General features: G+C 36.7%; 1 protein-coding gene across 4 annotated transcripts in view; it reads left to right on the top strand.

Annotated features, from left to right (window-relative positions):
- skic2 (SKI2 subunit of superkiller complex) overlaps positions 1 to 23,130 on the top strand; it is a 50,463-nt gene extending 27,333 nt beyond the window's left edge. For 2 of the 4 annotated variants that reach the window (XM_087294590.1, XM_087294589.1), the window contains exons 20-29: positions 369 to 500; positions 671 to 808; positions 2,860 to 2,964; positions 4,111 to 4,246; positions 5,509 to 5,635; positions 5,726 to 5,936; positions 9,807 to 9,917; positions 11,654 to 11,872; positions 20,538 to 20,678; positions 22,713 to 23,130. In XM_087294590.1, coding sequence (XP_087150716.1) covers positions 369 to 500; positions 671 to 808; positions 2,860 to 2,964; positions 4,111 to 4,246; positions 5,509 to 5,635; positions 5,726 to 5,936; positions 9,807 to 9,917; positions 11,654 to 11,872; positions 20,538 to 20,678; positions 22,713 to 22,913 — 1,521 coding nt within the window. In that variant the 3' untranslated portion in view covers positions 22,914 to 23,130. The remainder of the gene's footprint in view (positions 1 to 368; positions 501 to 670; positions 809 to 2,859; positions 2,965 to 4,110; positions 4,247 to 5,508; positions 5,636 to 5,725; positions 5,937 to 9,806; positions 9,918 to 11,653; positions 11,873 to 20,537; positions 20,679 to 22,712) is intronic. The other 2 variants (NM_001044901.1, XM_087294591.1) reach the window with 2 other exon arrangements.
- The last annotated feature ends 3,524 nt before the right edge of the window (positions 23,131 to 26,654 follow it).

The raw sequence follows: 26,654 nt of genomic DNA, 5'->3' as shown, positions 1-26,654 counted from the left end.
ACACATTTTGGTTTTGTCTTTAATTAAAAACCTTACTATGTATGGCTTTTATAAATAAATCAAATGAGATATTACAAAAAAGAAAAGTAGAATCAAATATTTTTGACCACGCAATAAATGGTAGAAAAATACACTGACTAGTTCAAGCTGCACAAAAGCACGATTTTTTTTCCCTACATAATACATTTTTTGCAAATTAAATATTGATATGTCCTGTAGCATCTTGTGATCCAAAGCAGTGAGTAACAAATGATTAAAATATGAATAAAAAAAAATATCAGAATAATGAATGACTTTGAACTCCAGGAATAGCTGCAATTCTAGAATCCCCCAGACATTGAAAATAGTGTTAATGTGTGTCATTTCAGGGGAAGCCGACGGTGCTGCACTCTCAGTTCAGACTGACCTACACCATGATTCTGAATCTGCTGCGTGTGGAGGCCCTGAGGGTCACCGACATGATGAAGAGAAGCTTCTCTGAAAACCACAGGGATACACAGGTAAAACGGCCTCCTTTCCCAGCAGCCCCTGGGTGACGAATGAAATGTCTGTGGGGTATGCATGCTCCAGTAACTGCTTCTGTAATTCACCCTCACAAAAAAAAAGAAATGCGTGATGAAATGTTTTGAAAGTCTTTCAGTTAGCCAGGTTATTTCTGTTGTTTTTGTAGGCTCACGAGAAGAGAATAAGTGAGCTGAGAAACACGCTGTCTTCTCTTCCTCCGCTGGACACGGAGGGGCAGTTGTCTGATTTACTGTCATATTACCACACAATCACAGAGCTGCACATCACCACACAGAGCCTGCAGGTACCCACTCACAAACACACTCACACACGCTTTGATGCACACAGTGTGCTTGTGTTTTACTCGCTCCATCACTGGATTTACTCTCTAACCAAAACGTTGACAGGTGAGTTTTATGAATTAAATGACAGAACTCAAGAAATATGTATTTGTGAAAATGTTTTAAGTTGGTTTAAGGGTTTTAAAGTGCCATGAAACCCCACTCTCTCAGTTTAAGTCTACCTCAGAATTTTTTCAAAAAATGCTTCATGATGGGCATGGAGCTCTGTGAGTAGAGGGAAGAGTGGGTGTCGCTGGCAGAGCAGGGGAAAAGAGGGGAGCAAGCAACTGTTGTCAGTTGGCTCACAAAATGAGACACAAACCGTGAGGAGACCCATGATTTATAGTTTACAAAGTTAAAATGCAAAGAAATAAACAGTAAGCATTTTAATGCCTTGCTACATATGTTATTTGTAATTTCATATTCACATCACTACAATTTGTTATATCATTATAAAAATAATTTTGTTTATATAAACACTATAAATGAGGAGAACTTCTCTCCTCAATTCCCGGGTCTGAATGCAGACACAGTGGATAGCAGTGCAGCACGTCTCTTGCCCTATATATTTCAACCATTAGCCCTGCCGGTAATCTTGAAGTTTTTAAAACATATGGTGAACACAGCAGCACAGGTATAGGTGATGTGTCTGAATGGTAACAAGCTCAACTGATAAAAGACAAAGTCTGCCATTCTCCAATTCTCACACAGCTCTCCCGACTAAACTGCTTTTTGCACACAAACAGCTTTGCTGTATTGGCCTTAATAGCATTGTGGGAAAAAAACATGCCAAAATTCCTGTAGATTAGGAAACAAGCACATCTGAAGCGCAGACGCAGTCTCTGTCTTACCCACTGGGGCCGTACTCAAACTAGGTACAGGTACCGTCTCCCCCGACGGCCCGCACTCACACCACAATCGGGCCTTGGCACGCTTACGTCATCGCTGCTGTGCTATTCAGTGAGAAGTGCTCTCACTCAGTAGCACAGTGGAGATTTCTCTAGTTATATCGTTCAGTCATTTGTTATGCATTGACATGCAGTCAAATATTTCGCCAAACAGTCCTTAGGGATGTGGTGACACGCAGTCAGATATTTCGCCGAACAGATCCGCCACTTTTGGCGCTTATAAACAATCATAAAGCCCTCGTGCTGCAGGAATGAGGAGGTCTGCTGAAGTTGTGCAGCTGTCGTGCAGTGAGGGGTTTGCGTTCACTAAACAGTAAGAATGATTAATAAATCCATATGAAACAGTCCCTTAAAAGTCACGTCTCGCTTTCAGTTTCGGGCTTTGGCGCGTTTTGCACTCACACTACAAGTGTACTGCGCCAAAGCCCAAGTGAACCGCGCTCATGCCCATCTCTTCCAACTGGGCCAGGGCCGGCCAAGTGAACTGTGCTTTAGCCCGATTCAGCGCACTCACACTTCTCAAACTATCCGTGAAACGGGCCTGGGCACGGTACGGATGGCATAGTGTGAGTAGGTCTTGGGTCTCACAGCTTGGCAGGTCTGTCCATATGGGTCTGCCTTCGGAAAGCTTGTGCTCTCATGAATAATTAAGAAGCAGGGTCTTCTTATAGGATTAAAAAAGCCCATGATGAACCTACCGTTAATATCTTCAGTGTGAATAATAATAAGAAACATTGACATAGGTCACTGATTTTGATTCCACCCCAAAAAAAATATTCAAACCCTAAAGATGAAATTAGCTGACTAAAGCTCAAAATTATGCCGTTTTCCCCCACAATTAAAGGTGACAGATGCTAACGTTGTCTTAACTGATGCTCAACACACACAAATTTGTTAAAATGTAAAAAAAGTACTCCAGTCTTGGAAAAAAAAAAGAAAAAAATCTGTTTATGCAGTTTACTGTTTATTCCAGAAATGATCAGACATTGTTTTTTATTTGAATCTATTCTCAGCAGAACTAGTTGAAACATATCTGTCACATTGTTCATGCAATCAATGTTTATAATGTTAAATTTCCCATCAGTCTGTGTGCTTGTGTGTTTCAGCAAGCTGTTCTGGAGTCAGTCAATGGTCTCAAAGCTCTGTCTGTTGGAAGGGTGGTGATCGTGAACAACAGCCAGCATCACAACTCTCTGGGAGTCATTCTACAGGTATGTGTGACTGCATAACTCATGCCACAATTATTGTCAGGACAGATTGTGCCACTAGACAAAGTTCTAGATGCTTTCACTAGTTTATTTTTAATAACAGACATTGGGGCTGCATGATATTGGAAAAAAATCGAACATTGCAATATTTAATTTTTTCCCAATATATATTGCAATATGAATATAATTGTGATTGGGATGATTCTGTAGGGGAGTGAATCAAGCTTAAAATATAAAAATCTGCGATCATAGATTTTTAGCAGTGTTTAGGTATAGTAATTGAATAATTGAATGGTTATATTGTGATACTGATGCTGAAACAATATATTGTGCAGCCCTAACAGACATCCTGAATATAATTAGGAGTATTATATTTACATCTGTCATATTACTTACACTATCGTTCAAAAGGTTTGGTGTAAAAATTTTAATACAAAATGTATTATATATGTTCACCAAGGCTGCAAAAATAAAACGGCAATATTTTGAATTTTAATTCATATTTGAGGAAACATTTTTCTTTATAAATCTATATTAAAATGGGGCGACGCAGTGGCGCAGTAGGTAGTGCTGTCACCTCACAGCAAGAAGGTCGCTGGTTCGATCCTCGGCTCAGTTGGCGTTTCTGTGTGGAGTTTGCATGTTCTCCCTGCGTTCGCGTGGGTTTCCTTCGGGTGCTCTGGTTTCCCCCACAGTCCAAAGACTTGCGATACAGGTGAATTGGGTAGGCTAAATTGTCCGTAGTGTATGAGTGTGTGTGTGGATGTTTCCCAGAGATGGGTTGCGGCTGGAAGGGGATCCGCTGCGTAAAAATGTGCTGGATAAGTTGGCGGTTCATTCCACTGTGGCAACCCCGGATTAATAAAGGGACTAAGCCGACAAGAAAATGAATGAATGAATGAATGAATATATTGTAAAATGTAATTCATTTTATTCAATTTAATCCATAACCCAAGCATTAATTTCTATTAATTCAAAAATAAGAAGAATCTTACTGACTCCAAACATATTAGTAAGTGTATTTTCAATTATACACCTTGTGTAAAATGTTGCACAACTCACTTCATTTTCCATTATTTATCTCTTCTCCCTCCCTCTCTCTCTCTCTCTCTCTCTCTCTCTCTATTTTTTTCCCCATTTTCCTTGTAGGTGTCCAGCGATGCAGTAAATCGCACCTTCACCGCTCTCATTATCTGTGAGAAGGGTAACGAGGAGGCGGCCAGTGATGAGCAATCTAATAAAGTTGCACTTCCCATCTATAGCAAAACATTGTTTATTCCTGAGGGTGAGCACACACACACAAAGAACATTAGATCACCCACAAATCTTAAGGTCTCAATATAGTAAATGGCAAGTTATTTTTTCATTCTTTACCTTAACATTGAAACATTAAAATTCCAGCAATAAACAATTTGGCTGTGTGCACCAAACACGATGTAATATGAAATAAACATTTCAATCCAGCCACTGCACTCCCAACAAATGCTTTAAGCCAAATTAATACATATTAAACCTCTTTAAAATTATTAGTAGGCTACACAGTGACTTGTTGTTCACAGTTCTGACTTTCATTTTCAAACAAATTGCTAGTTATTATATTTTATTGCTTTCAATAGTATAGCAGTAAATGTCATTTAAAACAGCGAATAAATTCACATTGATAGTATTTAACACTGAATAAAGCAGATAATTTGTACCTGAGGTGATCATTGTCGTAGTAGTATATGCTGTTGTTCTGCCACGATATCGCAGAAATAGAAAAGCTTCCTAAAACAGAAATTTGGCACATCGCCATCACAGGCAGTTTGGACAAAAAACTCCCTTTAACATGGAAATGATTCATTTTAACTCATGTTGTAGCACCACATGTAGTTAAGTAAAAATAAATTAGCAATTCATGCCACCATACGTGGACAACCTCTCACAAACAACTTCTAGGCTTTTCAGAGCAAAAGTTAGATCTATCATGCAATATGTGCAGAGCATTTTCTTTTTAATAAAATAAAATAAACACATAAATGGCAGCAGTCAAGAAAGCATCTAATCATAGTAATTATGACAGTGAAAGAGCGTTTCTTAATAAAAAGTCACATTTATTTATATGGCAGCTTGTTTTAAACTCCCAGTAAAAACTCTGGACAATGTTTTCAGTCAAAAACGAGACACTTTTTATAAGTTTTGCCTGTGTGTTTATGTATTTACTAGGTGACAGTGCCAAATACTGACCTGGCATGTGTAACACAGCGTTTTTGGGCTTTCTCACAGATACATTTTAAAAACATTGTCATATAGACGTGAAACGGTTTTAAAACGCAAGGAAAAATCTTTTATGTTTTTGTCTACATCGTAATTATATAAACATAGCTTTAATTTTTGCCCAATTTTGTACAAAATCGTACCAGTTTGTTGTTTAATTTGATCTAAATTATATTTAGGCCTTGCTTGTTTACACAATAAACCACCACCGGTTGAAGTTGTTGGAGAGTGACGTTATAAACATTATGCAAAATAACATTAAGTTCAGTTACAGTGTAATTATGTGTGTAGGACCCTGCAGTCATACTGTGCAGAAACTGAAGTTGCAGGACATTTCTGCTATTACAACCAAAGCACTCAAGGTCATACCAGAGAGAATCATCGACAACTACAACAAAAGACTACAGCCACGCTTCAGGTGTGTATGTGGTGGTCATAACATTATCTAATATCTTAACAGTCAATATTTGTTGGACTATGGTAAATAAATGAAACGTTTTTTTCCCAGGCTTGATCCACCAGGTCAAGCTATCTCTACAGCAACCCAGGAGCTCCTTCGATTGGCTGAGGCAAATATGGGTGGCATGACCGTCCTTGACCCAGTGAATGACCTTCACCTAAAGGGTGTTGATGTGGTGGAGGGTGTGATGAGGCAGCGAGTGTTACAGGACTCTCTAAAAGACTTCCACTGTATCCACTCACCCACCTTCTCTGAACAGGTCTGTCTATTAATTATACTCATGTGATACATTAGAGCAATGGTGTCAAACCCAATTCCTGGAGGGCCACAGCTCTGCTTAGTTTAGCTCCAACCACCTCCAACTCACAGCTGCTTAATAGTCTCTAGTATTCTTAAACACCCTGATTAGTTGGACCAGCTGTGTTTGATAAGGGTTGGAGCAAAACTGCTGAGCTACGGCCCTTCAGGAATCCAGTTTGTGATTTATGCTTTGGAAGGTTTTACACAGGAAGAACTGTTTCACAGTTCCTAGAGCTACTGGCAGAAGAATTCACTTTTTTTTTGCGTTTGCACTGCAGGAACTATTTTAGTTTTAGGTGTGCCGTTTGGGGGAACTAAATTAGCTCTTTAGAGCAGAGTCTAATTCAGCACAATATGGATTACAGTGTAAATAAATTCAGCAGTTGATTGGTTTATTTAGCACTCAAATTTGCAGTGTGCATAACTTATATTTACATTACTTTTTACTTGACTACAGTAAATAACAAGATGTTGACAGTGTTGGAATTTTTTTCCACTTAGAAAAAAAGGAACAGCAGTATTGTAATTTGGGCATAAATGTAGAAAAAGATAACTTTAGGGTGCTTTCACACCTAGACGTTTGTTTCAAAAAACTGCCGTGTTTGCCCCATTGGCTCAGTTTGTTGTTCATATCTGAATGCAGCAATTCTGTGCTAAAATAATCAGTCCGAGACCCCCTGAATGAGGTGGTTTTGGCTCGATTTAAACAAACTCTGGAAAAGATCAATTGTGGTGAGAAAGCGATCCAACAAACTAATAAACCAGGCTGTATTACAGTGTATTAAAGTTATGCAATATATAGGACTGTATGAAGACAGAATTATGAGTAGGGCATTCATGTCAAAAACGAATGTGAAAGCATACTGGAATATTAACAATATTATTATCCGTTGGGAGAATTGCTATTACCATTTTTTCCATATTTTAATCTTGTAATATTTTGTATTAGGCCTGTTGTTTTGTTCATTTATGCACTGACACCTCAAAAGAAAGATCAACATTGATCTGCTTCATAATCCGACGGCAGTCTCGGTTTATATCTTAATTCCATCTATAATATAAGTCTATAATACATAATTCTAGCCAGTGTTTTTTATTAGTTGAATGAACCCGGAGGAAACCCACACTAATGCAGGCAGAACATGCAAACTCCACACAGAAACAACAAATGACCCAGCCGAGGCTCGAACCAGCAACCTTCTTGCTGTGAGGTGACAGCAATACCTACTGCACCACTGTGTCACCGCCAACATTTTTATTTTTTTAAGCTTGACTGATAAAACTTGATACTACTGACTTGGGTACCAATCGGTAATGAAAAGTCAAAATAGGTTTTTAAATGTTACATTTATATGTATTTGTGTATGTATTATATCATCTTTCCAAATTACAAAAAACTAATTACCGCTTGTACAAGGCATTTTTAATGCAATGTTTATGGGACTGGACCGTAAATTTGACGTTATTCTCTCCTCTGGCTGCCGTCGTCAGTCTCACACAAATTTCTTCCTTTTTCTGAAAGTCTTTATAACATCACCGTGGAGTTTTTCTTTTATTATTTGAGCAAATAGGATTGTTAAACAAATTATTTGTTGTACTATCCCATTCACTGCGCTTAAAGTTTTCCCAACTATGACAACTTCTGCTGCTGAAAAACCCAGAAATGTGAAAAGGCTCTGTTGAGTTGATTCTTGAACACCTTTGATTGGCCAGTGTGTTCATGTGCAACAGATATGACTGTAATTGGTTCCAGTGATCATGTTACGATGAAGTTGGTACTTATGATAAATCTACAAATTTATAGTATTTAAGAGCCTGCTCATTTCCCAGAGATGGGTTGCGGCTGGAAGGGCATCTGCTGCGTAAAAACGAGCTAGATAAGTTAGCGGTTTATTCCGCTGTGGCAACCTTGGATTAATAAAGGGACTTAGCTGAAAACAAAATGAATGATGAGCCTGCTCAACAGTGATCAGATGTTGGAAGAAAAATGACTTTTTATCGAAGTCATTACTTTTAACAACTCTAATCTGTTGCCCTGTCAGTTTGGTAATCTTGTTTTTGTATTCAGGTTCAGAAAAAGTCATATAAAAATGTACATGTATTAATCAATATCTTGGGCATTGGCATCCAAATATAACAAATTATTGGTATTAACCAACATTTTCAAATACACTACCTGACGACAACAACAAAAAAGTCTTGTCGTTGATCCCAGTTGTAAGAACAACAAATAATAAGTTGACTTCTAGTTAAACATTATGAAAAGTGGCAGAAGGTAGATTTTTCTGACGAATCATCTATTGAACTGCATCCCAATCAACACAAATACTGCAGAAGACCTATTAAAATAATTAAATTGTTAAATCTGTCAAATTTGGTGAAGGAAAAATCATGGTTTGGGGTTACATTCAGTATGTGTGAGAGATCTGCAGAGTTAATGGCAACATCGACAGAGGTATTAATATATTTGTGCTGCCCATTGCATTACAAACCACAGGAGAGGGAAACTTCTTCAGCAAGATAGCACACCTTCTCATCCTTCAGCCTCCACATAAAAGTTCCTGAAGTAAAGCAAAAAGGTCAATAGACTTCAGGACTGGCCAGCCCAGTCACCAGATATAAACATTATTGAGCATGACTGGGGTAAAATGAAGGAGGAGGCATTGAAGATGACTCCAAAAATTTTTGATGAACTCTGGGAGTCCTGCAAGAACGCTGTCTTTGCCATTCCAGATGACTTTATTAATAAGTAATTTGAGTCATTGCAGAGTTGTACAAGTGGTGCTCGCTGCAGAGCCATTTGGGCGAGCTGAGCTCCAGCGAGGGGGAGCTTGAGCTTGAGCTCCACCTTTTTTTGCACTTCTTCTACGAGTGATGTCACTGGGGGTAGGGTTAGGGGTGGGGTTGGTGTACGCATTAAAACAGCTTACAGGAGGCAGAACGAGAGCTCATGCTCCCCCTCGCTGGAGCTCAGCTCTGCTCAAATGGCTCTGCAGCGAGCACCCTCTCGAGTTGTATGGATACGTCCTCCAAGTTCACGGGTGTCATACATAATGTTAATTCTTCTGCCACTGCACCATGACTTTATATTTTATACTGAACATTATGTCTGTTAAGTGGCTAGACTTTTGTCTGAGCAAAGTCGGACCTTACTGTCATAATTAAAAATCAAGGCATGATCATATTTTATTTTGGTAAAATAAGTATAATCTTGAGGCCTTTGCCTTTAGCCACTTCTGATTCCAAATGATCAACTAGAAGTCAAGTTATTATTTGTTATTCCTAAAACTCAGATAAACAACACGACTTTTGTCAGATAGTGCACAGTAGATTATGTGCTGTTTTGCTGCATATTTTCAGATTATAAAATGCAGTCTTATTTGTTAAAAGTTACTTATTTCCAGAACCCCAACTTTTAAATTAGCACTGTTTTTACTGCAGTGTTAGAGAAAAATCTTTGCTTTTACTTTTTTGTAAAAGTCCACTGTGCTGACAAAAGGGAAAAATCCAATCAGTGTGCGTCCTTGGCTGTGTATCCTCATCCATATTTAGTAATTTGGCACAGTAATTCTCCCAAGTGCTCAGACTCTCATTTATGGAGTGTGACAGTGGCGGGGCGGAATAAGGATGTGTCTCATTAGCTCTCAGTAATCACTTCCAGTCTTCACCTTCTGCAATGCACTGATGAAGTAGAGTGATAAACTCACTGTCATTTTCATTCTCTCTCTCTCTCTCTCTCTCTCTCTCTCTCTCTCTCTCTCTCTCTCTCTCTCTCTCTCTCTCTCTCTCTCTCTCTCTCTCTCTCTCTCTCTCTCTCTGATCATCTTAGTTTACACGTGTGCAGGAGAGGATGAGTGTACAGGAAGAGCTTGATAAGCTTCTGTTCCTGGTGTCTGATCAGTCATTGACACTTCTGCCTGAGTACCATCAGAGAATCAAGGTCAGTTCACTTACACTCCATACTCGCTCTGCTGCATCTCCATGTACAGATAGATGCTTCTGTTGCGCAGAAATTTGTTTCTGATGTGCAGTTAACCCTTTCACTTGTGTGTTTTTAATACTCCAGCTGATCCTCCTGAGTGAGGTTTTTTTTTTTTTGTGATTGTTACTTAGAATCCATTGCATTCTAAAGTTTATTCTGCGACCCACCAGCCCAATGAACTATGTATATATAGTATTTTGTTTTTTTTTGCCCTTTTCTGTAAATATTGCCAAATGTTTTAATTATATTGTGAATTTTCAGATACTCCAATTGTTAACTATGTGATAAAGCATTTATGTAGGGGTAGATGCTAATAAAATTCAATTAATGCGAAATTTAATAAATACTATAAATACCTCTCGTTATCTTCCAATCTTAGCTGTTTCCCTTGTAGCAACAACAGCGGAAGAGATCCGAGTTGCTGGATTTACATCGTTTATTCAGAATTTTCTTCAGAAATACATGAAGAAAGCAACTATTTATCTGGGAGAGGAATAGAGAAAATATTCTAGTGACATAAACAGTGTGTCTTAAATGACCAAGCACATCGTCCTGTTATATTGAAAAATAATTTTTATTGCCGTCTCCAGAGACTTATGTGTGTGTTTTACAAACCTTAAATGGTATGTTTTGCTTGTAGTTTTATGTATTTAAATGTCTGAAAACTAAAATAAATGTTATTTGTTTGAAAGCACAGATAAATTTTGATTTATGACTTAGGCCTTAGTGTGCGCCATTATATTTGACTTTTTAGCTGTTGAGGATGTAAGCTCTGAAAGTTAAGATCACACCGGTGTGATCGTACGCTTCAGGGACCAGGCATTGCTGATCACACCAGTGTGATCGTATGCATGAAAGTGTTAAAAATAAATGATTCATATATATATTTATAAACATATTAACATAATTTCTTTATAATACAATAAATGTGTATATATAGCCTTGCCATAACCTTTAAAACTCAAAAATAAAAATGACAAATTATTAATTTAAAAAGTTGTCAAATATAGCAACATTCAAGTGTAATTGATCAAAGTCAATTCAGTCCCCAAATGTCTCCAATAGTGTGCAAATATTGAGTTTTCTTTCAGGTCTTCTTGAACTTAACACTTTGTGGTATATCTTGTAATTTCTATATTTCTTGTTGTATTTTGTTTACTTGCCTTTAATATTGTTTGGAAGTGATTAGTTAGTTTATCAGTTTTCGCCAAGTTGTCAAAAACTATGCAAACCCTTAGCATATTTTCTTAATTTTCATTTAAACAATGTAATTAAAACCTGAAATTAAGTGTGTAAAACTATTTTGTCTTTCAATGGCTTGATTTAACCCATATGGAGTACTTTTCTGATCTCTTTATGAACATTTTTTGAAGGTTTAAGTACCTTAGAAGGTTTTGAAAATTAACTTTGAAAGACAGAATGTCCCTAAATACAAAAAATATTTTTAGAGATAACTTGATATACATAATGGGTGTAATTATTCAAGACTGTTTTATTATTAAAGTTTTTTGGATTTTGAAAAATATTAGGTATATCCAGTCTCAAATTGTACCTAATATTAGATATCTTCATATAAAATTAACTTGATATAGACACCAATATTCTTAATCCCATTTACCTTGTTGTGTTACCATTCAGCATTACATGTCTGCATGGCAGAAATGAGTAACGAAAATATGGCACTGTATTGTCAGGTGCTGGAAGCGCTGCAGTATGTGGACAGCAGTGGTGCGGTTCAGCTGAAGGGTCGTGTGGCATGTCAGATCAGCAGTCATGAGCTCTTACTGACTGAACTCCTGTTTGAGAACACTTTGAGTCCTCTGGCCCCTGAGGAGAGCGCCGCCCTGCTGTCCTGCCTCGTCTTCACACAGAACACCCAGATAGAGCCACATATCACCAACACACTGCAGGAGGTAACGCAGCACTCACTACCACACTCTTTTCCTTGAGGAAAAACCTGGAAATTGTTTCAGTTTCAATCCCTAGTGGTCAGCAAACATGTTTAGGACAAGAAAAATAATATGCTTTACAATATTTCTATTTAATAATGTTAGTTGATGTATTTACCAACACAATCAAACAATAAACAACAATAAACATTTTATTACCATAATTATTCATCATTGTAAACATTATTTGATGGAAAATAATGTTCATTGTTAGTCTTTGTTAACTCACAGTGCATTAACTTATTAAACAAAAACAGTTTGAGATATTAATAATTTTGTAGTAAGTGTTGAAACTAATATTAACCACGAATACTAAATGCTGCACAAGTATTGTTTGTTTTTACTTTGTCAGTAAATGCATTAAATAAGGTATAAAGTACATCCCTTATATATCTCGTGCACTGGATGTACTTTATGCCATTTGTTAAACAGCTACTCGCCACAAAACAAAACAAAAGACACAAAACAATAGTAATAGTTTATTAGCTGATTGTTAAATTTAAATGCAAAGCTGACAGAATGAAAAACATCTGATGAAATATAATGTTACACTAACCTGCTCACTATTCAGCTACAAGATGATTAAAAAATTAAAGCTGACAGAAGCAAAACTGTCTGAATAAAATGTGACAGAAAAGGAGATACAAATGTGGATGCAAGTATATGGATTTGAACCATTTGATGGTATTCACTGCAGTTCAATGTGATTCAAAGTTCTCGGATGAGCCTGTGTTATTTGGAGGTCGTTGGGAACAACATACATTGGAATGAGTGACTGACCAATCAAAAGTAATTATTCCAGACAGTTGTGTAATAACTAGCAATAACTAATGGCACCTTATTGTTAAGTTTGACCAATGGTGTATAAAGTTTGAATGAGGAGCTGCAAAAATAGCATACAAAACATACAAAGAATTTAGCTTAATTTAATGTTAAAATGAATTTGTTAGTGTGTACCATAATCTTTCATTATTTTGTTAGAATAGTTCTGATTTTGTCTTTAGTCCTGAGTACGCTTATTTGACGCATTGTATTTACCTTATTGTGACCAGTGGGTGCCATAATTTTGGCTTAAGACTTCTGGTGTCATTCACTTCTATTCATTTTTAAAAGTTAAAAGCAGCTCGTTATGCTGCCTGATGTTGCAAACTGATATTTCCTTATTATATTCTTCTTTCTTTTTATGTGTAGTCATGCAAACACTTGTTTGTAGAGTGAGTAGTTTGAGTAGTTTTCTGCCGTTTATCATTTCTAGTCATTTCTCCCATAGACACCTGAGTTCTAAAACAATGGCAAAAACGAGCGCATTTACGCATTCTATAGAAATTATACATTTATTAGTGAGATTAAAGTTTTTCTAACAAATATGTTATGCTGTAATTACATTTTACATTTTTACAAATTACATTTGCTAAGTGTTATTAAGATTTTTTCCCTCTTCAAAATTAAAAAGAAGTTTGTAATATCTGAACAAAGGTCAACAGTTAATGATCGTCCAGATGCTGGCCAGACTGCAGATAGACGTGAATAGATGAGTATGTATATTCTAAGACTGTTTGCATTTATATTACATGCATCTAACAAAAAGGTTTTTGTTTCAAAACACTTTTTGCTGGCACTATTATTTTCAGAAATTTTTGTATAGTGTGTATAAAGTGTATAATGGGGCAATTATTGAATCCAATTGATTATGAGAGTATTCTTTTTTTTTTTTGCCAAAAACATTTAGTCACCGCTTATTCACAAAATGGTGAGTAAATGATTGGAGAATATATACACACACACACACACACACACAATAAAAATTAATAATAAGTAATAAAAGTAATAATTGCTTAAAAGTACCAGAACAACTTTAACGGTAAATAAACAAAAATAACATAGATGTTCACACAGGCAGTGATGTTCCATCTTTTACCAGTAAAACACTATTCACACAACCATTTCAAAATACTGATCAAATATCACCTCATTTCCTCATTCCTCAATCGAAAATGACATCCAAACATGACATCTTTACTGGTAATGTTACAACTTCTCATATTGATAAACTGCCAGACAGGGGCATAGTGGACATTTTGGGGGAACAGCTGTATGAAATCCAAAAGTTACATCCTTAATCACCTGTTTCTAAATTGTCACCTGTCCCCCCCCCCCCCCCCCCCCCCCCCTTAGCTTGAAGGCGTAGGGCTAAGGAAAAGGGGTAGATACCCCTTCGAATGAAGATTTTTTTAAGACCACACTCGACACCAAGCGTTAAGAAAATTTCCCAGAATATGCCACAACTGCACCCGGAAGTCAGGAGATCTACAAATTAGTATTTTTTTGTCATTATTATGAATGTTTACTACAAAAAAAGCACAAGTTTTAATATATTTATAACTGCGTTCGTGTTTTACCATAATGCTTTAAAAAAACAACAACAAAAAACCCCGCTAAATTTTGGGAACTATAATCTCTAATAATAACTCCTGTACAGCAGTTCCACAACTATCTGACACTGGAATACCCTGTCAGAAAAGGCTAGTGGCTGGGAATGAGCGTTTTACAGTGTCTGCTATAATGTTAACGTTGTTTTGATATGTTTACATAGATGAATATGGCCACGGTGTAAATGCACAGTATAGTTATGATCTTATTGCTACATTAGATTGTTATGACAACATGATACCAAAAAAGCAACTGGAATAACTATAGAAGTCTGATCTCATATGAAGCAAGAGATTGCGATGACATGATGACGTGTGCAGGTGCTGTAGTGCTTTCCCAATTCTTAGGGTTAAATTTTGAAGCCCTTTCCTCTTACACTCAGTTTTAAGGGCCAAGAGGATAGGGAAGGGGTATTGGTACAAAAATAGAATTGGGATTCAAAACGGACACTATTTTTTATCATTTTTAAAATTCAAAATATGTAAATTATTATTAATATTACAACTGAACAAAACCGTATAAACTTATCCTAAAAACTACACATCAATACTTCAGTTTTGAAAAGTTACTAATATATTATACAGCATTAAACTATTCAAAACTATTGAATCCAATATTATGTTTAATACTTCTTCTTGCCACAGATTAAAAGCTGAGCAAATTGTATGAGTCAAATACATTAAATACATCTGAAAAGCATTTAATTTGAGCCCACATCCATCAGAATATGAGACGCCAGAAACGCTTCTCTTCATGTTTATGGATGCATGTATATTTGTGCATCTCTCTGAGCTCAACACCCAGGAGACATGCATAAGAATATAGTTGTGGATTCAGCCTGCATGGCCGCTTTGCTTTATGCCTTCAGCAAAGGATGCAGACACACACGAGCATTTTGGTGCGTGTTATCGAAACGACACAGAAACATGGAATTGCTGTAAAGGGACAGTGAATAAATCATGACACTAGAGTGAGAAGCACAGCGAGGTTTTAGAGTTCACAGTAGCTCATAAAGCAATGTGAAACCTCTGTTGCTGTCGAATGGCTGCGAGGTGAAGGTGTACAGGTAATGTAGCTGCAGATAGAGTGCATCGCTACATCCAGTGCCTTGCTGGAGTTGTGTAAGCACTTAGACAGCAGATGGAGACGATTGTAGAGCACAGAATAAAAGAGACCCGCACAGAGATCCTACATATGTTTTAACTCGATCCGTCAATTCATATGCTTAATAGAATTAATAACACAAGATGTCTTTTAATTAATCTGATGCACTGCAATTTGTCACACATTGAAGATAAACCTAGTGCATTAAAGCATCTCCCCTGTATATTCAGAAGTGTTTTTTTTTTCTGATAAAAAACAAAGACTTTTTCAGCATAATTTACAGAATACATCAAATAAAATGTCGTAAAATATAAATCACATCAGGTAAATGTTATAATTCCAAACTATTTTTCAAAACACCAGGTATTACGCATTTGTCAGCAAGAAGTGTTTAATTATTTAATATATTTGAAAATTCAGAATGATCACTTATATATTTTAATAAGCACAGGTCAGAATTAGTATCTTATTTTTTTAAGTAAATGTATCTGTTACAGTAAATTTCACCTATATAATGTGTGTCTGTATGTGTGTTTTTGTGACATATCAGGACACAAATCTGTATAATGACATGGGTATGACACAGGTATTACAAAAAGGAGGTGAAATATGAGGACATTCGTGATGACCTCATTTCTCAAAATGCTTATAAATCCTACAGAACGAGTTTAACCAGAGAGTAAATCTGCACACAGTCTCCTGTGATGGTTGGGTTTAGGAGTGGGGTGGAGTGAGGGCAATATAATACACGGTTTTACTGTATAAAATGAATGGAAACCTATGTAATGTCCCCACTTTTCACAAAAACAAACGTGTGTGTGTGTGTTTTTACAAAAGTTATTAGAAACAGTAAAGTAGACAAAGTCATGCATATCTATGTATTTTAAAATCAGTGTATATAAAATCTAGATTTAATGCAGACGTCATATTTATACTCAATCCGCTTGTTAAGTGATGACGTGTTGGTGACGTATGTAATACTGTTTCCGGGTCCAAGCCCCCACTCATTTGAGTTGAGAAATCATTCGTTTATGATCAGTTTTTATTTATATGACACATTAAAGTTCATTTTATAAAAAGTCATAGTGTACACAATAATCTCTGGGCTTGCTGCATCACAAATACCAACATTTTAACAATTTATAAAAAAATTAATCACTTTCTGGCCATCGGAAATTAGGCATAGACAAATATATTACGATCGTGATTTTCGAAATTATTAAATCGCTTTGTAAACGTTTATTATTACCATTTCACGAGTCTCCCCATTCAGTAGAATAGAGCGCTTGGACCCGGAAGCTGCTTCGCGTGACGTCACACTTAACTACCGGATAATCTACTAATTTTCGGGTTATTAATAGTTCGGGTAGTATTTGGGTAAGACAAGGCAAGGCAAGTTTATTTATGTAGCACATTTCATACACAGTGGCAATTCAAAGTGCTTTACATTAACAAGAATAAAAGAGACAAGTGTAAGAAAATGAAAACAAGTAATAAAAATAAAAATTATAACAATAAGAATACAAAATAGATAAAACAGATAAAAATGTGTTAAAATGTTATAAGATAATGAAAAAGAAAAGTAAAACATAATAGTGTGATCTGTCAGACGCAGCACAGTGCTCATTCAGTAAAGGCACAGCTAAACAGATGTGTTTTCAGTCTTGATTTGAATGTGCCCAATATTGGAGCATTTCTGATCATTTCTGGAAGCTGATTCCAGCAGCGAGGAGCGTAGTGGCTGAAAGCTGATTCGCCCTGCTATGACTGAACTCTTGGAACTTCTAGTTTAAATGATCCTAAAGATCTGAGTGATCTGTTAGGTTTGTATTCAGTCAGCATATCTGTAATGTATTGAGATCCTTGGCCATTTAGTGATTTATAGACCAGTAATAATACTTTAAACTTTATTCTGAATGTAACTGGGAGCCAGTATAGAGACCTGAGGACAGGTGTGATGTGCTCTGATTTCCTGGTTCTAGTCAGAATCCTGGCCACAGCATTCTGGATGAGCTGTAACTGTCTGACTGTCTTTTTGGGAAGGCCAGTGAGGAGGCCGTTACAGTAATCCACCCTGCTGCTGATAAAAGCATGAACAAGTTTCTCTAGGTCTTCGATGGAAACAAAGCATCTGATACTTTTTACTTACTGCTTTTACATGACTATTGAAACTCAGATCTGACTCCAGAGTCACACCAAGATTCTTGACCTTATTTTTTGTCGTTTGACCCTTAGTGCTAAGGTACGCATTCACCTTGAGAACCTCATCTGCAATGCAAGTTCCCAAATGCAATCACTTCAGTTTTCTCTTTGTTTAACTGAAGAAAGTTTTGGCACATCCAACTGTTCATTTCATCAATGCATTTGCAGAGGGTGTCAATAGGGCTGTAGTCATTTGGCAGTAAGGCTAAGTAGATCTGAGTGTCATCAGCATAGCTGTGGTACGAGATTTGGTTCTTTCTCATTATTTGGCTCAGAGGGAGCATGTAAAGGTTGAACAGGAGAGGTGCCAGAATCGAGCCTTGTGGGACTCCACGTCATGGGTGTCCACCTCGACCTATGATCACCTATACTGACATAGTAACCTCTACCTTAAAGGTAAGATCTGAACCATTTAAGGACTGTCCCAGACAGCCCAACCCAGTTTTCCAGCCTATGAAGAAGTATGCTGTGATCGACAGTGTCAAATGCAGCACCGAGATCGAGCAATACCAGCACTGTTAGTTTGCCTGAATCTGTATTTAGGCGTATATCATTGATTATCTTTATAAGGGCGCTCTCTGTACTGTGATGTGCTCTGAAACCAGAATAAAAAATTGTCTAAACACCTCTTTAAGTTTAAAAACTGAAAAACTTTTTCAATGATTTTGCCAATAAAAGGGAGATTTGAGATTGGTCTGTAATTGCTCAATAGGGTGTTAACCAGGTTGCTCTTCTTCAAGAGGGGTTTAACATCTGCAGTTTTAAGTGAGTTTGAAAAAATCCCTGAGAGAAGTGAAGCATTTAGGATAAGGGATGTATAGTTTGCCTGGAAAGTATTCATAGCGCTTCACTTTTTCCACATTATTTTTTGTGTTACAGCCTTATTCCAAAATGAATTGAATTCATTTATTTCCTAAAAAATTTACACACAATCCCCCATAATGACAATGATGGGAGAAACTTTTTTTGAAATTGTTGCAAATTTATTAAAAATAAAAAAGCTGAAAAATCACGATTATAAGTATTCACAGTCTTTGGTGTGAAGCGCTAACTTGAATTCAGGTACATTCTGTTTCCACTGATCATTCTTGAGATGTTTCAGCAGCTTAATTGGAGTCCACCTGGGGTCAATTTAGTTGATTAGACATGATTTGAAAAGGAATACACCTGTCTATATAAGGGTTAACAGTGCTTGTTTTCTCAAGGATTTTCTCAAGGCACAAGGCTGGGGAAGGTTACAGAAAAATTTCTGCTGCTCTGAAAGTTCCAATAAGCACAGTGGCCTTCATCATCTGTAATGGGAAGATGTTTGGAACCACCAGGAACTGGAAGACTAGTCAGGATAGAGAGAAAGATGAATGCAGCAATGTACAGAGACATCCTGAATGAAAACCTGCTTCAGAGTTCTCTTGACCTTAGACTGGGGCGACTGTTCATCTTCCAGCAGGACAATGACCCAAAGCACACCACCAAAATATAATTAATGTGTGTATTATAAATGTGGCTTCACAACAACTGTCCTTGAGTGGTCCAGCAAGAGCCCAGACCTAAATCCTATTTAACAGATCTGAAAATGTCTGTACACCATCACTTTCCATTCAACCTGATAGAGCTTGAGAGGTACTGCAAAGAGAAATGAGCAAAAATTCCCAAAGACAGTTGTGCCAAGCTTGTGGCATCATATTCAAATAGACTCGAGGCTGTAATTACTGCCAAAAGTGCATTAACAAAAAGTATTGAGCAAAGGCTGTAAATACTGATGTACATGATTTTCAGGTTTTTTATTTTTAATAAATCTGCAAGCATTTCAAAAAATATTTTTTCACATTGTCAATATGAGCTATTGTGTGTAGAATTTTGAGGAAATAAATGAATTTAATCCATTTTGGAATAAGGCTGTAACATAAATTGTGGAAAAAGTGAAGCCCTATGAATACTTTCCGGATGCACTGTAGGTCACACTTCAGTTTAAGTCACAGTTCACACTATTAGCTGCTGTCTTATTACCTGCCTATCATTAAGATATTAATATGTGTCTTTAGTACCCAGTACGCAATATTTAAACTTGTCTACTATCTTACTAATAAGCAGCTAATTAGTAGTTTTTTTGAGCTAATAGCCTCAGTTTATAGTTTGATAATGTCATGAATTGCACATTAAAATAAAGTGTGTCCAAGATTTAAATAATAGGCAGGTAATAAATTAATTATTTTGTTATGGGAATTGGCACCACATTCATTCATTCATTCATTTTTTTTCGGCTTAGTCATTTTATTAATCAGGGTTCGCCACAGCGGAATGAACCACCAACTTATCCAACATATGTTTTTATGCAGCGGATGCCCTTCCAGCTGCAACCCATCACTGGAAAACACCCATACACTCTCATTCACACACTTACAATATGGACAATTTAGCTTACACAATTCACCTGTAGCGCATGTATCTGCACATGTGGGGGGAACCGGAGCCCCCAGAGGAAATCCACACCAACATGGGGAGAACATGCAAACTCCACACAGAAATGCCAACTGATCCAGCCTAGGCTCGAACCAGCACCCTTTTTGCTTTGAGGCGACAGTGCTACACACTGCGCTGCCTTGCTGCCATATAAATAAATAAATAAATACATATGTATGTGTTGTTTAAAATTACTTTTTTTGATTAAAAAATATTGTGACTATATTTTTTCTACTAACCGTTTCTTCCTTAATGTTGATTATTTTTGATTGTTGATTACCTTAGTAAAATCTTTACTATCACTTTGTATCATTTTAATGCATCTGAAACTATTCATTTTATGAAAAAAATAGTCTTACCGACCCCAAACTTTTGAAGTGTATATAATATTTATTTATATATACCATTTTGTCCTATTCTCTTGCTTTCCTAGGGAATCAATCAAGTTCTCGCTGTAGCCCAGCGTATCGGTGACCTGCAGAGGGATTGTGGGATTGCTCAGACCGCTGAAGACTTCGTGGCCCAGTTCAAGTTTGGCCTGACTGAGGTTGTGTACTGCTGGGCAAGAGGAATGGTAAGCATTGACCTTAAAACACAAATGAACCAACCAGTGTGTGTTCTGCCTTTTATAGTCGATTCAATTTGGTTGGTCCATGTGACATTCTACTAGCTATTATAAAATAAGACAATATTAATATTCTATCAAGAAGGCATTTTTATTAAATGCTGTATGATCTTGCAAATTCTTTTTTTATTTTTGTAATTCAGTGAAATGAATTCTTTATGATATGAATGCTTTGCATGAATTTTGAGAGTAACTTTAATTAACATGGCACAAACAGCACTTAATACACCCCTGGTCTGTTTTTATACAGATAATTGCACTACAGGACTCAATGCTGTGAATTTTTTTTATTTATTTATTCATTTTTTTTTTTTACAATACGTGTGTGTGTGTGTGCGTGTGTGTGTGTGTGCGTGTGTGTGTGTGTGTGTGTGTGTGTGTGTGTGTGTGTGTGTGTGTGGTGTGTGGTGTGTGCGTGTGCGTGCGTGGGCGTGTACGTACGTGCGTGTGCGTGTGCGTACGTGTGTGTGTGTATGTGTGATTGATGTATATCACTTTATGTGCATGTTTATATATGTACTCAGATGTTTACATATTCTGTTACTGTTTTTATCTATCACTTATTTGAGGATACTGTTGCAATTTATGAATTCTTTTTGGGATGTATAAAATATCTATCTGTCCATCCACCCATTTATTTTTTGTTCTATCCATCCTTCCATCATTCTTTCTATCCATCCTTCTATCCATCCATCTTCATCCATCCATCTATCTTTCATTCTATCTATCCACCCATCCATCTTTCATTCTATTCATCCATCCATGCTTCCATCCATCTATCTTTCATTCTATCTATCCACCCATCCATCTTTTGTTCTATCCATCCATCCATCTTTCATTCTGTCCATCATTCTATCTTTCGTTCTATCGATTTAGCTTTTGTTCTATCCATCCATCCATCCATCCATCCATCCATCCATCTATCCATCTTTCGTACTATCCATAAACCATTCCATCTTTCATTCAATCCATCGTTCCATCATTCATTCTATCTATCTTTCTATTGTTCTATCTTTCATTTCATCCATCATTCCATCTTTCCATCATTCTATCTCATGTTCTATCTATCATTTTATAGCTTTTTCTTTCATTCTATCATTCTATCTTTCGTTCTATCCATCATTCCATCATTCTATCTTTCGTTCTATCCATCATTTCATCGTTGTATCTTAAGTTCTGTCTATTGTTCTATTGTTTTATCTTTCATTCTATTTATCGTTCTATCGTTTTTTTTCCTTCGTTCTATCATTTTATCTATCGTTCTCTAATTCTATTTTTCGTTCTATCTAGCTTTCTAATGTTATATCTGTCTTTCCTTCCAACCAATGTTTTATCTTTCCATCTATTGTTCTATCATTTTATATTCCATTCTATTTATTTTTCTCTCGTTCTCTTTCTCTCTATCTATCGCAAATACAAAAAGAAAATAATCAAAACATGGGAAACTCAAAGAGTTTTGGCCACAGATATGCTTGTAATACTAAAGTAATATTAAAATACCAATAGTAACTTTATCTTTATGATGTATATATACCTCTTACTCAGTTTTCACAATTCGATCTTACTGCAATTCATAACTTTTTGATTTGGTGGATAATTCGTATGAAATCGTATGATCTCATCTCATTCATACAATTTAGTATGATTTGCTTATCCCCCAATGACCGTTGGGTTTAGGGGTAGGGAAGGGAGCTCATACGAATTTGTACAAATTATTCACATAGCTGACATAACGTAAAATAGTTGCATTTCCTCGTGAGATCAGCATGTATATGGATTTTCACTATGTATATGGATTATTTGAGGTACAACCATATGATTATGATTGATTTGTTGCAGTTCATCTGATTGGAAGTTTCTCAAACTGAAAGTTCAACCAATAATTTGAAACACAGTAGTCAAATGCAGAAAAAAGTGGAAATTGATATTTATACATAGATCTTAATACCTCTCAATAATCAGGGTGTGGTTTGTGTATTGTAGCCATTTGCTGAGATAGCCCAGCTGACAGATGTGCAGGAGGGAACAATCGTGCGCTGTATCCAGAGGCTGGACGAGGTCCTGAAGGAAGTCCGACAGGCTGCTCGCATTGTGGGTGACTCTGTCCTGGGCAGTAAGATGGAAAGAGCCTCTCTGGCCATACGCAGAGACATTGTGTTCACCGCCTCGCTCTACACACACTGAAGCAGACAGACACAAACACACTGTTTGGAGTGGGGTATAATTATAGTGTACAGAACATGGACCTTCAGAACTGTACTTGAACTTCTGAGTGCATGTTTACACTGAGTGTGCACGTGCCTCATAACAGACCAAATTGTGACCTCAATATGAAATGGAGGTTGAGACCAGAAATGAACTGTAATTAAGTATACAGCAATAAAATGAGCTGAGTCTGGAACACTGGTTTCATCTGTGTTGTCAGTAGAAATTATAGAGCGCTTCTGTGATCAGTTTTAAAAGTAGATGAAGGTGGTGTTTTCTTGTGTGGCCGTGTGTGTGGTGTCATATGAACATTGTTGCTGTTAACAGAATCAGTTTTTTTACATCTCTCAGTACGCGTAATTTTAAATATTTCAAATGTATGCATTGTTACATTACGGAAATTACACAACTTTCTCCTTAAATCTTTTATCATTAATGCTGTTACCAATTCATAAGTCAGCACTATAACTAACCGTCATAGACTTTAGGATGAAATATCCCCAATATCATTTGTTTTCAACAAGTGATTAAACATTTTGTTCTTCTAATACAGAATATTTAGCATCTTTGTTTTTTTTTCAGAGTATACTTACTTACTTATTTAGGGTAACTTACTCCCAGGGCCATTTATAGCAAAGTTGATACCCACATAGCAAAATTTCTCTGGCCCAGCTCTGGCCCACACAATCAGGTTTTGCTTGGCCCACATGCCGCTGTGAATTACGGTAGATGACTGGACCAAATCTGGCTTCCAGACAAGGGCCAAACACAGACCATATCTGGGCCAAGTCTCAACCAAGTTAATAACTCATAGCTGGGCCTGAACTGGGCCAGAAAGGTTGGTGTGTCACGATTGCAATGAAATTAATAAACCTATAAAGCGTTGTGCTTTAGGCACACTATGGGCCTTGTTTTTTCTCAGTGACCTGATTGGTAGAATTGATTTATTTAATCAAAAATTATTTTTATGTATTTTAAATGTGGGTCAAGACTGGCCAAACTCACGTGGCCCACAATCAATTTTTAAAATCTGGGCCAAATACTACGTTTTACATCTGGCCCAAATCTTGTGTGCCGCATTATAGACGGTGCCACCTCTGCCAAACCCAGGCCATGGTTGGCCCACATGCTGTATGCCAGTGCCGGATGAATGCCTGATGTCCCAGCTTTATGCCAAATCTGGGCCAGAATTCTTTGCTACTAGGGTATTTAGCCGCACTAACAAATCCCCTCAAGTAGTTCTAATCCTCTCCATGTCCACCTTTGCTTGATTCTACCATCTTTGTTTTGGTTATCCACAGGGTCATCTTACTTCCAGATTAGATTTCATCACCTTCTTCAATTGACATAATTTTCTCCTGAGTACATGTCCAGCTTTTCGGATCCTTCTACACTTTATTTCACGTATGTCTGCGCTATTGTAGAGGTCCCTGATCTCTCTCTATTGTGTTACTTCTCCATTCTCATTTTTTGCAAGTATGCCTGTATATCTTTTTTTCTACTTTATTTTCAAACACTATACGCTTTTTCTTTTCTTTCTTTCTTAGTTTCCATGTCTCAGATCCATACAGTAATACTGGGCAGTTTATTGATTTGTACATTCTTAATTTTTGTTTTGTGTGACAAGGATTTTGATGAGAGCATTCTGTTGCATGCATACAGACATTTATTTGCTGAGTTTAACCTACTTTGTATCTCTGGTTTATCTGTATTCTGATTGGATACGATTACTCCAAGATATATTTTAATTCGCTGACTTGTTCAAACTAGTGTCCATCAATTTTTAACGCTCCTCTTCTTTGATTCTGGTTTTGTGTAAATTTTTGTACTTGGTGTTTGTCTCATTTGACCAATCTTTTCTCTCATCAAAAGTTTAGTTAGGGTGTTAAAATCTTCCAGATTTTCTGTGATTATCACTATATTATTGATGAAAGCTAGTGTATTTATTTTGTCACTGATTTTAACATCTCTGCTACTTTCTGAAGGGCTTTTTTATGGCAATGTTAAATAACTCCTGCCTGAGTTTACCCTAAAGGGCTCACAGTAATGTTTTTCAGAGTAAATAACAAACAAAAAATTATCTCTATATTAATCTCCTTTTAATGCACAATTTTTAATAGAGCCATTTGAAATTCATCTGAAAGAAATACCTGTTGTGATTGTAGCAGTTTATGCCAACTTTTTCATCAATTAAACCAGGGGTGTCAAACTCAATCCCTGGAGGGCCGAAGCCCTGCACAGTTTAGTTCCAACCCTGCTCCAACACACTTACCTGTAGGTTTTAAACAAGCCTGAAGGACTCAATTAGTTTGATCAGGTGTGTTTAATTAGGGTTGGAACTAAACTGTGCAGAGCTGCGGCCCTTTTGGAACCGAGTTTGACACCTGTGAATTAAACCAATAATTATTTTAAATTCTCTACATTTTAGAAAGATGAAATAATGAGTCATTGATTCTTAGCCACTGCATGTACTGTAATATGCTGTATTTTTCTGTCTAATCATATTTCTCCCATTCTCCATCACCAATCCAGACTTCATTCACCCCATTGGTAAGCTCCTAGACCATTTTGAGGGATGTAAACAATAACGATGGTCCTAACTTATTTCCTGTTTTACATTTTTTAACTTTCACAGCATCCGAGAATCCAAAAAGCTCCACATTTTGCTAAATAATGTTGTGATAGCTGTTTTATTGTCAAGTCATGACTGAATTGCCTCTTGTTATAGTTATGAAATAGTTTGACAACAAACTGGAAATGTGCATGGGTCAATGACATCGCAACATTCAAATGGTCTTTAGCAAAAAAAACAATTATTTGAATAGATGATGATTTCAGCTATAGCATCAGGTCTGTTTATAGTGTTGGAGGACGGACACCTCAGATTCTAGAGAACATTTGATTGGACAGAAAATCTGATGTGAAGCTGAATTGCAGCATGATGTCATCGGAATCAGTGATCACTGCTGGCTGAAGTGAGTGAATATGTTTTGAATGCATTTTAGAATTAACTATTAACTATTATTGTTTATTGCTAATGAGATTGAAGCTAGTTTTAATTTTAATTATGAAAGGCAAACCTCTTATTGTACTTTTTGTCTGATTTATTTTTTGTTGAGAAAAAAAGGTGGCGTGGTGGCTCAGTGATTAACACTGTCGCCTCGCAGCAAGAAGGTCGCTGGTTTGAGCCCCGGCTGGGTCATTTGGCATGTGGAGTTTGCATGTTCTCGTGTTGGTGTGGGTTCCATCCAGGTGCTCTGGTTTTCCGCACAGTCCAAATACATGCACAAAAGGTAAATTGAATAAGCTAAATTGGCCGTAGTGTTTGTGTGTGAGTGCAAGAGTGTATGGGTGCTCCCCAGTGCTGGAAGGACATCCGCTGTGTAAAACATACGCTGTGGTGACCCCTGATAAATAAAGGGAATAAGCCGAAGGAAAATGAATAAATAAGGAAAAAGTAAAAATTTCTGATGTTGTTTACCTTGTAGCTGGTGGGTTTGATTGATTGATTAATTAATTAATTATTTATATATATATATAGATATATATATATATATATATATATATATATATATATATATATATATATATATATATATATATATATATATACACACACACACACACACACACACACACACACACACACAATAAAAAAAATATTTCCCAAACAAGCTAAGCCAAAAAAGTAAATGGGTGGGCACTAATTGTTGACATAGT

Source organism: Danio rerio, chromosome 19, assembly GCF_052040795.2.
Source record: "Danio rerio strain M-AB ecotype USA chromosome 19, GRCz13ab, whole genome shotgun sequence".
NCBI lineage: Eukaryota > Metazoa > Chordata > Actinopteri > Cypriniformes > Danionidae > Danio > Danio rerio.
This window is presented reverse-complemented; position numbering and strand designations above follow the sequence as displayed.